Source organism: Gouania willdenowi, unplaced genomic scaffold (genome assembly GCF_900634775.1).
Source record: "Gouania willdenowi unplaced genomic scaffold, fGouWil2.1 scaffold_3_arrow_ctg1, whole genome shotgun sequence".
NCBI classification, from domain to species: domain Eukaryota; kingdom Metazoa; phylum Chordata; class Actinopteri; order Blenniiformes; family Gobiesocidae; genus Gouania; species Gouania willdenowi.
In genome coordinates, this window is record NW_021145162.1 from 1,715,708 (window position 1) to 1,728,821 (window position 13,114).

The 13,114-nt window shown below is 40.2% G+C and overlaps 1 protein-coding gene across 1 annotated transcript in view; it reads left to right on the plus strand.

Moving 5' to 3' along the window:
- The first annotated feature begins 306 nt into the window (after positions 1-306).
- The window catches only part of LOC114460092 (GON-4-like protein), a 31,094-nt gene continuing 18,286 nt past the window's right edge, over positions 307-13,114 (plus strand). Inside the window, exons 1-10 of the mRNA XM_028442127.1 lie at positions 307-384; positions 6,420-6,487; positions 6,559-6,630; positions 6,799-6,846; positions 7,025-7,105; positions 7,219-7,299; positions 7,358-7,444; positions 7,520-7,739; positions 7,817-7,918; positions 8,001-8,041. Of these exons, the coding sequence (XP_028297928.1) occupies positions 6,580-6,630; positions 6,799-6,846; positions 7,025-7,105; positions 7,219-7,299; positions 7,358-7,444; positions 7,520-7,739; positions 7,817-7,918; positions 8,001-8,041 (711 nt within the window). The 5' untranslated portion in view covers positions 307-384; positions 6,420-6,487; positions 6,559-6,579. The remainder of the gene's footprint in view (positions 385-6,419; positions 6,488-6,558; positions 6,631-6,798; positions 6,847-7,024; positions 7,106-7,218; positions 7,300-7,357; positions 7,445-7,519; positions 7,740-7,816; positions 7,919-8,000; positions 8,042-13,114) is intronic.

Here is a 13,114-nt window from a genome sequence, read left to right on the forward strand (position 1 = left end):
TAGTAACACAGTAATTACACTGACACACACACATTGACACAGTAACACACATAGTAACACATTAAAATACACAGTAACACACATTGTAACACACTGACACACACACATTGACAGAGTAACACACATAGTAACACATGAAAACACCCAGTAACACACATCAGTGTTAGTTAGCACACAAGTATTAATACTAATGATGCCAAATGCAGAGAATTGTGATTAGTGGTTCAAAACAGAATTAGAGTTACATGTTGTGCTCATTGCCTCTGTGTGTGTGTGTCTACTGTCAACAGTAGTAAAACCTGCACTCTCACGGTGTAACCGGATGTGTCTTTGTTTTTAGCGGAAATGACGTCCCGTGGTTGCTAATAGCTGCTCAGTAAAACGGTGAGTGTTAATGTGTCCTTGGTGAGTGTGTGTTTGTCTAATGTGTGTGTGTGTGTGCGCTCAGACTTTGTTACACAGGTGGACTGTTATTCAAACATCGCTCTGTGTGTTCAATGTTAGCTTGACCCATTGCGTTATTAGCTGCTAACGCTAACTTGCCCGCGTTAGCACGGGTTAGCATGAATAAACTCCACACTTTGTGTTACACATGCAACATTACCGTCACTTCCTAAAAATAAATGTGTGATTTCATGCAGTGTGACACATTGAACAAGGCTGGTGCATCGGACTGTTTGCAAGCATTTTAAGTAATGACCGGATGTAACTCACGAATAATTAGGGAAGCTTTTTAGACTTTATTCTAATGTTAATATTGGGTTAACGGCCATATCACAAAAGGGCCTTATTTAGGGAGATATCACCTCCAACAGTTTGAGTCGCTTCTAGATTTATTTTGGCCATCAGATGACAAAAAGTGACAAAATAACACAAAAATATTTTGACTTTATGAATAATTTTGCACAAAATTGACCATAACATCGTCAATATAAACGGGAGAGTATTTATGGTCTTAAATTATCACAGTCTATTCCACAAGTGCATAAACCAATACTTTCCCAAACTAACATTACCCTTATTTTCAAACAAAATCGGAAGAACTAAAATTAATTGAAATTTGGTGAAGAAACTTGTCATCGTATTTTTTGCAGCCTTGTTGTATGAAAAACATGAAAATCACAAACCCCTACACTTTGTAAATTCATTTTCTGATGACAAGGATTTGAACTAGGAAAACCAGTAAAGAATGAACCAAATGTTACAGTCTCCCTTTTACCTGTTCTTACAAACTAATAGGTAACGACAATGGTACGAACACTTGACTGGTTATTAATTTTAACTTAAAAAGACAAATTATCCTCGAGTACTGGGCCTTGAATCACAGTTTTTTTTTGTTGCAGTAAATTTAACTGCGTGTTACCCTGGATTTCTACTGGATGCGTATCTGCTCAGAAACTGCTCCGCTGTGTAATTGCAGCGCAATCTTCAGTCAGTCGATCTCCACCGCCTCTGGATTTGCTGCATATCTGTTGCAGCAAGGACTGAATCGCGCAATGTATATATATATATATATATATATATATATATATATATATATATATATATATATATATATATATATATATATAGTGTGCCACTACCAGTCAAAAGTTTTAGAACAGAAATTCCAAAATAAAGTTCATTCAGAATATAAAATAATGCGTTCAGAGTCAGAGGTAGCATTCAATAAGAAATAAAAAGACAGTGGGAGCCGGCAGCCTGTCATGGTGTCCTTCCTGAATTAACAGAATTTAAGATTTATGTTGAGAACACATAGGCCTAGCTTACTGAAAAAAATGCATCTTTTAATTCTTCATTCACTTAAAAATAACAACTTAAAGTAATAAACTCTGCCACTGACATTTTCTTATAATTTCTAATACAGAAAGTGCTTTCCCAACAAACAAGAAGAGAGAGAAATTGGAAAATTAACAAATTAATTTGGGGATTTATGATGTTAATTTTTAGATAGAAATTATAATTATAATAATGATGATGTAAATGATCTGGATTAGAACATGAACTGAAAATACAAGGATCAGTCTTGGTCCCACACTAGGGGGAGATGACACAAAATAATAAAAACGATAGAAATAAATCTATTCAGGAGCCACTAAATACTGTTTAATTCTACTTATTCATAAAATCTGATCATTTAAAATGTGGGTTGTCACTCATTCATTCCATCAATATAATCTATATTAAAGTTTGGGAACCACTGGTGTAGAGCAATTTCTCACTCTGACTCAGCAAATGAGCAAAGCTTTCTTTGTTTATATTTTAATGGTGAGAGCCGTTTGATGTTATGCACTGGTTGTAAGGAGAATGTGTTTTTTTATGCTTGGCTTGGTGTGTGTGTGTGTGTGTGTGCGCGTGCGTGTACGCGCTGCTGCTTTTTTTTTTTTTTTTAAGCCAAACTCTTTTTTTAACCTCTGGCTGTTCAGGACTTACCTTTGTACCATTTTAAGCTATTCATTGGACTTGCACAACTTGAATTGCAATAAATAACTGGAAATATTGGGTGTTCTAAAACTTTTGACCGGTAGCCAGTGACGTGCCATGAGCACTAAGGGTTGGGTAGGCAGGGTGTTGCAAATCAAAACCACCAATGTCAACACCAATGACAATTCCATATGTTTCTGTGGCAAGTGTTAATTCAATTCAATTCAAATTTATTTGTATAAAGCAATTTACAACAAAGTCATCTCAATGCGCTTATCAAAATATAAAATTTATAATAATAAAGACTAGGGATGTAACGATTCACTCAACTCCCGATACGATTCGATTCACGATACTGGGTTCACGATACGATTCTCTCACGATTTATTTTACAAAATGGGACTGTAGACAAATTTTTTTTTTTGGGAAAAAAACTAGAAAATACTGTACTATTTTCCTTTTATTTTTCATTGTCAAAAGAATTCCTTGATAAACAATTCAAAATAATGCAATTTAACTAAAAATAAATCTTGAATGAAATAAATAAAGGAATAATAGAAATGAAAATGAAGCCTATTAATTTAAATTCTGGTTCTAAAATAAACAATGCAAAACTGCATAATAGTTCTTTTTCTTTTGAAAGTGCAACTGAAAATGTATTTTGTGCCTTAACAATTGGACTTAAAAAAAAAAAAACCGTGATTACACTAATTTACGTCATATTTGTTTGGACCAGCAGAGGGCGCTGGTAACACAGTGGTCGGTTGGCATTCAGATATCTTGCAGTGAAGAAGAGAAGCTATGCTAGCAGACAGAGCTAATAGAAAAACGTGACTTTTACAGATATTCAAGTAATATTACAGATTATTTCGGTGCTTAAGAGGTAATGAATCATTTATTAACATATTTAAGAGTAGAAGGCGGCCGCCTACACTTGTGAATAAAAAAAGTACTGCGATTCAATTTTCAGAAAATCGATATCAACCGTGATACCTATGAATCGATTTTTAACTGCCTTACGATTAATCGTTACATCCCTAGTTAAAAGCAAGACCGAATAGTAGTGTGTGACACAATCAAACAATGTGCATTGATTTAGAGTCAGAAAAGTGTGTGCGCTTTGCTGCAGAACCAGAGCAGCAGCAGCAGCTCCTCCTTTCCGCACACAAACACAGCCAGACTCTGTCCTTTACGCTTACTGCTGTCCGTCGTCCGTCACCGCATAAAAGTTGTAAACCGTCCAATTCCACAACCAAGTCCGTTGCTAGCGCTGTGAGCCACGAATTCGTAAACATCCCCATTGTCTCCTCCTCAGTTCACAAGCGATGTCGGGTCTCACTGCATAGGCTGGTGTAGCATTAGCACGGAGTGCTAACAGCTTATCTGTGTGAACAATGGCAGTGACTCCCAACACGATTGGCAGCAGAAAAAGTAGTGCAGTTTTGGCGTCCAGTAGTGCAGTTTGTATTTACATGTATGGTAATAAAGTATAATATATATTCTATATTAAACGGCAGTGTTTGTTTTAGCTGTAAGATAGTTGGAGAGGGAGGAGCTCACATTCTAGGAGGCGTGTTAGGTGACGTCACCTGCCAACGTGGGCAAAATCGAACTGTCCCGTTTGGAGCTGACTTTTTACATAATGTGTAATAACAAGGGAGGAAACATAACTTTTTACACTTTGTCTTTCTGAATGAGGCTAAAGGATGTTTATCACTGTAGCAAAACCATTAGAAAGTCATTTTTTCATCATACCTCTTTTTTTTTTTGAAATGCATGTTTTGTGTTATTTGAACGGATATTATAAATTAAAAACTTTGTTGTACTTTTTATGAAAAGCAAAGGTTACTGGAATATTTAGAAAAAATCAGAATATTCAATAAACATTTACCAACTTTAAAAGCATGTCTAAAAAATTATTTTAGGCTATTTATGCACTATTAAAAAAAATAGTGAAAAACTTAACAACCTCATTCGATATTTGGTATTCGGCCAAGCTGCTGACTCAAATTTTCATTTCGGTGCATCCCGAGCTTAAATAGGACCTACCTGACAAAGTGAAGTTGACCAAAAGATCCTCAAAAGCTACAGACATCATGCTGATTTCCAAAGACTTTCAGGAACAAAGTAATGGAAATCTTTTAGTCGGGAAAAGGTTCTAAGCCAGGGGTCTTCAACGTTTTCCAGGCCAAGGACCCCCAAACTGATGGAGAGATGGAGCGGGGACCCCCTACTTATATATATTGTATAAAATTGTGTTTTATATTAAACTGGTCCTATAGTGCCATGTATAAATGTACTATTGTGCATTCAATACTAAGATATTCAAATAATACACAGGTTTATATATTCTTGTTTTTAGTTTAAACATGTGCAAGGTACAGTGAGTAGGGTGGCCATGCCACTGCCATTCATACACACAACATAACATAATAAACTGATACCTGCCAAGATCAACAATGTCTGTCAAATTGCATGTAACAACATTTTGCATAAAAGCTGTTCAAATGGACATTTTTGTTCAACATAAATGTGGAAACGAAAATTATTGATGCTTGTTACTGCCACTGGCATGCATAAACATACCTGTTATCTTGCATACAATACTGAACTATTAACATAATTGACAGATTCATGTCAGCATTGCTGACTGAAAGACATCTTCTGCCTCCATTTATCTGTTCACTACAGTGTGTTGGATTCATGTTAATGTGTATTTGAAGACATTTCAATTTATTGAAAAAATTGCGGGGGGGAATATAAAAAAATGTCTAATCAACCAAAACTTTCGCGACCCCCCTGCATTACCTCCGCGGACCCCCTGTTGAAGACCTCTGTTCTAAGCCACCATAAGAAATAGACTGGGTTAAAATGACCTGCATGGCAAGAGTTCCAAGACCAAAACCACTGCTAAGCAAAAAGAACATTAGGGCTCGTCTCATTTTTGCTAGAAAACATCTTGATGATCTCCAAGACTTTTTGGGAAAAGTTTCTGTGGACTGACGAGACAAAAGTTGAACTTTGTGGAAGGTCTGTGTCCCATTACATCTGGCGTAAAAGTAACACCGCATTACAGAAAAAGAGCATCATACCAAGAGTAAAATATGGTGGTGACAGTGTGATGGTCTGGGCCTGTTTTGCTGCTTCGGGACCTGGAAGACGCTGTGATAAATGGAAGCATGAATTCAGCTGTTTACCACAAAATCCTGAAGGAGAACGTCTGGCCATCTGTTCGTTATCTCAAGCTGAACCTTTTTTTGGTTTTTCTAGCTTTATCACTTCTGGGGGGAGGAGCAATATACCCTTTACACCATATTGCTATATTTTTTTCTGTTGTTGAAGCCAATACAAACCTTAGTTCATCAGAGTTTTGCACGTTTTGCTCTTCTTTCCATACAGAAGGAGCACATAATTTCATGCATTTTGTTGGACTGTTTTGTAGGGCAAAGACACACCAAACTCAGAGCAGGTGCAGCACCTCAACATTTGTCCACCAACACCACGAAGGCTGTGTGCTTCTCTGTTTCATAGATCGCTGTCCCAACACTGATTGGTGTCAGTTTCTCTCATCGCTTTTCAGTGATTCCACCTACAAAACCTTGTTCTCGGATTTTGAAGGCTGAGACTCAGAAGGGCCAGGGGCCAGGACTATCCACTGTTTAGATTGGTCCACTCATGAGCCGATGGGTGTACTATGTGAGCCATACTGCTGATCGTTGGCATACACGAAGTATCAGGAGGGTGGCGGTAGTACGCCGTAATTGTCCGCATTCGCCATTAAACGAGCAAAGAAGGAGAAGAAGACCATCCACTGTTCTCTGACGACTCAGGTTTCTTTTACTGGTGTATGTGGCTCGGACACATGAATGACAGGAGACCCCAAGTCTATGTGTGTCTAGTTTAGTTTTAAGGCACATTAAACACAACAGCTGAACAAAGTGCTTAAGTCCTTAATGAACCATGTGACACATTACTGTCCAATCACGTCTCCTCAGGTCTACGCCGTCTCCATGGAAACCCCTTAGGATTAACTGGGACAACTGGATGTCAACCTGTGAAGAAGGTACACACACACACACACACACACACACACAGTATTGTGTTTAATGCCGATGTTTTCATGTTGTTTGTCAGGCAGTGATCAATAATCAACTTATGGTTTCCATCATGAAAACACTCAGAGATCCTCAGGATCTGCCTTTGTTTGTGAGTAACTACACACACACACACACACACACACACACACACACACACACACACACACACACACACACACACACACACACACACACACACACACACACACACACACACACACACACACACACACAGAGCAACTACACTCAGATGTTATTGTGTGTTTGTGTCCCACAGGAGCCAAAGATGACCCGATCCAGACTAAAAACTGTCCAACAAGGAAAAGTGAGCTGAGTAAATTAGTCTGGTCATGTGATAAATTACAGTATGTAATTTATTACATTTTCAGACTGTATTTAATCACATGACCAGTCTGACCATGTGAGGAACCACCTCCAAGGTGACGTCTCTCTGTAACTGTCTGTCTGTGTCTGTAACTGTTTGTACCTCTGTCTGACTGTAGCCTCCTCAGTTTGTGGATATTGATCTTGAGGAAGATGAAGACTCTTCTGATGAAGAGTACTGTCCTGATGAAGATGAAGAGGTGAGTGATGTGAAATAGCCTGATGGTCAGTGAACGCAGCACAGCTGTTGATCACTTGATTGATCATGTTATTGATCATGTGATTGGACGTTAACGTCTTTGTGTGTGTGCAGACTCTCTTCTCACCTCCCAGAATGCACCTGGCCTCTCAGCACAATGCTCCATTGAAGCAGAAAACACAGTCTGACCTGCAGGTACATTTGACCTTTGACCTGTATGTGTGACTCTTATAACCGTTGCCATGGTAACCAGGGACGCAGCCTGTCAGAGAAATGGTCCTTCATGGAGAAGCTGGACGCTGTGGAGAGTGAAATGGATCGTAGCCTGAACTATGAGCAGGTAGCACCTGTTCGTCTGTCTGTCTGTCTGTCTGTCTGTATCTAACATGTCTAGCTGTGTCTGTGTGTCTGTCAGCCAGGGGACAGACGCTCTGAGGGTGATGATGATGATGATGAAGGCTGCCTAGCTCTCCGTACCCGGTCCAGACTTCATCTGGAGGACGTTCCTCTGGGTCAGCTGGAGGCGGAGCTTGTGTCTGATGACATCACAGACGTGTGTGAGGGCACCTTTGATCAGGAGGACGACCGTCAGTGGATGCTGTGGCTGCAGAGTCTGCTCCACCCCGACTGTCAAGGTTTATCTGGTTACCGTGTTAGTTGATGACTCATGGAGGTCCTGTTCTCAGTGTTTTCTGTGAAACATTCTCCTCAGACGAGCTGGATGAAGAAGATGATCCAGAATATGACTTTGTAGAGGATCTGACTGAGCCTGACCTGGAGGACTACAGGACGGACCGAGGAGTCCAGATCACCAGTGAGAGACACACACACACACACACACACACACACACACACACACACACACAACATATCAACACTAACCTGTGTGTGTGTAGGACGGGAGGTGAACAAGCTGCTGGAGGAGCTCTTTGACACAGTGAGTGTGGCTGACGGCTCTTCTTCCTCTATGGCTGTGTTTCTGTTACTCTTAAACAGACTTACTATGAGGGAGGTTTTAAAGCCACCAAATCTTTGGCTGAACACATTAGGAAACATCAAGGATTAAGTAATATACTGTATACAGGTGCTGGTCATTAAATTAGAATATCATGAAAAAGTTGATTTATTTCAATAATTCCATTCAAAGAGTGAAACTTGTATATTATAATCATTCATTACACACAGACTGAAATATTTCAAATGTTTATTTATTTTAATGTTGATGATTAACAACTAATAAAAACCCCAAATTCAGCATCTCAGAAAATTAGAATATTACTTAAGATTGATACAAAAAAAAAGATTTCTAGAAATGTTGGCCAACTGAAAAGTATGAAGATGAAAAGTATGATCATGTACAGCACTCAATACTTAGTTGAAGCTCCTTTTGCCTGAATTACTGCAGTAATGCAGCGTGGCATGGAGTGGATCAGTCTGTGGTACTGCTCAGGTGTTATGAGAGCCCAGGTTGTTCTGATAGTGACCTTCAGCTCTTCTGCATTGTTGGGTCTGGTGTCTCACATCTTCACAATATCTCATGGATGTTCTATGGAGGTCAGGCCAGTTTGCTGACCAATCAAGAACAGGGATACCATGGTCCTTAAACAGGTACTGGTAGCTTTAGCACTGTGTGCAGGTGTTAGGTCCTGTTGGAAAATGAAATGTGCATCTCCATAAAGTTGGTCAGCAGCAGGAAGCATTTATCTAAAACTTCCTGGTAGAGGTCTACGTTGACCTTGGACCTAAGGAAACACAGTGGACCAACGCCAGCACATGACATGGCACCCCAAACCATCACTGACTAAGGGTGAGGTTTGACAAGGATGTTGCAATACGATACGTATCACGATACTTGGGACGTGATACAATATTGTTGCTATATATCACGATATTCTACCCAGTTAATATCAAAATTAAACGTAGAGATGAAAAATCAAGTTGCTGTATATGTCCATCAGAAGATATTGATCATTCAGAGGACAAATTGAGTCAAAACTATTTGCTTCAAAACATCCTATTTATTATTTATTATTAGTGTTTTTTACACATTTTCACTGAAAAAGAAAATGCAGTGCCATCATAAAATAAAGTGCAACAACTTTCTTCTCACTGAAACTACTGTGCAAAAAGTAACCATGACAACATAATGATGGCATTGTAGCAACTGTAAGTGAGAACATTAAGGATAAATCACCCTGAGGTGCTATTGTATCAGTTTAAACACTGATCTGAACTGATTATATGAAAATATGATTAAAATGTGTAAATAAATATTACAGGTATTACACACTGCCATTATAAAATCAATTGCATCACATAACAATTGCAACACATTGAAAGCATTGTAACCTCTGAAATATTGCACAAATACAGAAAAATATTGATTTTAAAAAAAACATTTTTTGTTTTTGTTTTAAATTTAAAAAAAAAAGATTTTTTTAAATTTAAAAACTGAAGTAAAATCGGCACCCAAAAAAATCGGGCTATATCGTGAAATCCATTTTTTTCACACCCCCAAAACTGACTGTGGAAACTTTACACTGAACCTCAAACAACGTGGATTCTGTTCCTCTCCTCTCTTCCTCCAGACTCTGGGACCTTGATATCCAAAGGACATGCTAAACGTACTTTTATCAGAGAACATCACTTTGGACCACTGAGCAGCAGTCCAGTCCTTTTTGTCTTTAGACCAGAAGAGACGCTTCTGACGCTGTCTCTAGTTCAGTGTCTTGACACAAGGAATGCTACAGCTGAAACCATGTCTTACATACGTCTGTACGTGGTGGTTCTTGAAGCACTCCAGCTACAGTCACTCTTTGTGAATCTCCATCACATTATTGAAAGTGTTTAGTTTCACAATCCTCTCCAGGGCGTGGTTATCACGCCCTGGAGAGTTATCATGCTTGTACACTTTTTTCTACCACCTTTTCCTTCCCTTTTACCTCTCTTATTAACTCATTCAGTGCCAGCCATTTTCAAAATTTCTACCTCCTCAGTGCCAGCTGTTTTAGAGCATTTTGACTGATTTTTAAAGACCCACAGAATATTTTTACTATGACAATCTGAAACCCGACACCAGAATTTTGTTTCTAGCTTGTTTAGTTCTGTAATCATCAGTTGAATAGAGGCAAGTTTCACACAAATCGCCAGTTTGTGACAAAAAGCTGAAAAAAATGTCTTTTTCTGAAAAAATCTACTTTGACTTTGAAGCAAATTTTTTTTTTTTGCTTTAATGACACCTCAACATTAATTTCCTACTGTAAAACTACAAAAACAACACAGAGACGGGGCTTTTCATGGCAAAATTATTATTATTATGCTATCTGGGTCAGAGTTGAATGGTTTTCTTACTGTATTTTGGCATTCCTCCAAGTCTCTCCCCCGTCATTCTCCCCACACGCAACTTCCTCCTCATCCCAGATATTTTTTTCACCATCGTAACACTTTGAATAGTCAACTTAGGTTCCACACATTCTCTGGTCGAGTGTGAGCTGCTGGGAACTTCAGCATCAACTCTCGTAGCGCCATTTTCTGTTTTGTAAACTCCTGTCCTTTTCCTCTGAGCTCTGCACATCATGGGTGATTTCTCATCTAAAGGTGTGCTGCTGCCACCTGTTGGTCACTACATTTTGGTACAAGTTAGATATTCACCGGAGAGCCTCTTTAGCCATGACCCTCCTTGTGCAAGGTGTCAGTGGTCGTCTTTTGGACAACTGTCAGGTCAGCAGTCTTCTCCATGATTGTGTAGACCTACAGAACTAGACTGGAGACCATTTAAAAGCCTTTGCATGAGGGATTGGAATTGATAAGAATTTAGCGATTCCGATTCCATTATCAATACTGCTTATCAATTCGATCCCTTACCGATTCTCTTATTGATTCTCATTGGGTGAGGGAATTAAATAATACAAATGGATTTGTTTGCTTTAACTCTTTATTATTTTATCTTTTTCTCTTTAATTTCCTGCAGGGACATCAGCTCTATTTTAACCCACCAGATATAGATTGTTTTCACTGGATAATAATATATACAAAAGCGCTAGATAAAATTGATGAATTATTATTATCAGAATCAGAATCAGAAATGTTTTTAATGGCCATGTACAGTTTTAAGGACAGTACAAGGAATTTGTCTTGGTAGTTGGTGCACAAAACAAACAACAAAAATAAAAAAATAAAGAAAAAAAACAAAGAACAACCCAGCAACAATAATAATAATAATAATGATAAATATAAAGGATGAGGGATAAATAAAGGCTAGATAGAGAATAAAGGATAAATAGGATAAATATAAATCTGCTGCACTGTATATATATATATATATATATATATATATATACATACAGTGCAGCAGATAATGTCATCATGGAGGTGGTGATCGGGTGGGGGGGGGTTTCAGTGGGTGACTTGGGGTGTGTTCATGTGGATGGTGGCAGAGGGAAAGAAGCGGTTTTTGTGTCTGGAGGTTCTGGTCCTGATGGACCGAAACCTTCTTCCAGAAGGGAGAGATTGAAACAGTTTATGACCGGGGTGGGAGGGGTCAGCCACAATCTTTCCTGCACGCCTCAAAATCCTGGAGGCGTACAGGTCCTGAGGGAGGGCAGATTGCAGCCGATGACCTTCTCTGCAGAGTGGATGATACGCTGCAGTCTGGCCTTGTCCTTGGCCGTAGCTGCAGCATACCAGATGGTGATGGAGGAGCAGAGGATGGACTGGATGATGGAGCTGTAGAAGTTCACCATCATCTTTGTTGGCAGACTGAACTTCTTCAGCTCCCACAGGAAGTACATCCTCTGCTGAGCTTTTTTGATAAGGGAGCTGATGTTCAGCTCCCACTTGAGGTCCTGAGTGATGATGGTCCCCAGGAAGCAGAAGTACTCCACAGAGCTCACTGTAGAGTCTCCCAGGGTGAGGGGGGCTGGGTTCTTCCTGAAGTCTGCTATCATCTCCACTATCTTTAAAGCGTTGAGCTCCAGGTTGTTCTGGCTGCACCAGGACACCAGCCGGTCTGTCTCCCACCTGTAGTCAGACTCGTCTCCATCAGAGATGAGACCGATGATGGTCGTGTCGTCTGCAAACTTCAGGAGTTTGACCGACTGGTGAGAGGAGGTGCAGCTGTTGGTGTACAGGGAGAAGAGCAGAGGAGAAAGAACACAGCCCTGAGGAGATCCAGTGCTGATGGTCCGGGGAGCAGAGATGGTTTTTTCCAGCTTCACGTGCTGCTTCCTGTCAGACAGGAAGTCTGTGATCCACTTGCAGGTGGAGTCTGGCACGTTCAGCTGGGAAAGCTTGTCCTGAAGGAGAGCTGGGATTATAGTGTTGAAAGCAGAGCTGAAGTCCACAAACAGGATCCTGGCGTAGGAGCCTGGGGAGTCCAGGTGCTGGAGGGTGAAGTGGAGAGCCAGGTTTACAGCATTGTCTACAGACCTGTTGGATCTATAAGCAAACTGCAGGGGGTCCAGGTGGGGGGCGGTGATGTCCTTGATGTGGGAGAGCATGAGGCGTTCAAAGGACTTCATGACCACAGATGTCAGAGCGATGGGTCTGTAGTCATTAAGTCCTGTGATCCTCAGCTTTTTAGGGACAGGAACGATGGTGGAGGCCTTAAAACAGGCTGGTACGGTGCATGTCTCCAGTGAGGTGTTAAAAATGTCTGTGAACACTGGTGACAGCTGATCAGCACAGTGCTTTAAGGTGGAAGGAGAGACAGAGTCCGGTCCACAAGCCTTACGGGGGTTTTGTCTCCTGAAAAGTCTATTTACATCTCTCTCTTTGATGGAGAAAGGTGTCTCTGTGGGAGGGGGGGAAGATAGGGGAGAGAGCCTCTGTAAGCAGCTGTGGTGAGACTGTAGCTTTGATGTGGGGGGTGAAGGTGTTGGAGTGAGGCTGGTCAGAGGTGTGAGGGGGGTTGGAGTCAGGTCTGTCCCATTGTCTGTCAAATCTACAATAGAAGTTATTCAGACTGTTGGCCAGGCAGAGGTCGTTAGCAGCAGCAGGGGCTCTGGGCTTG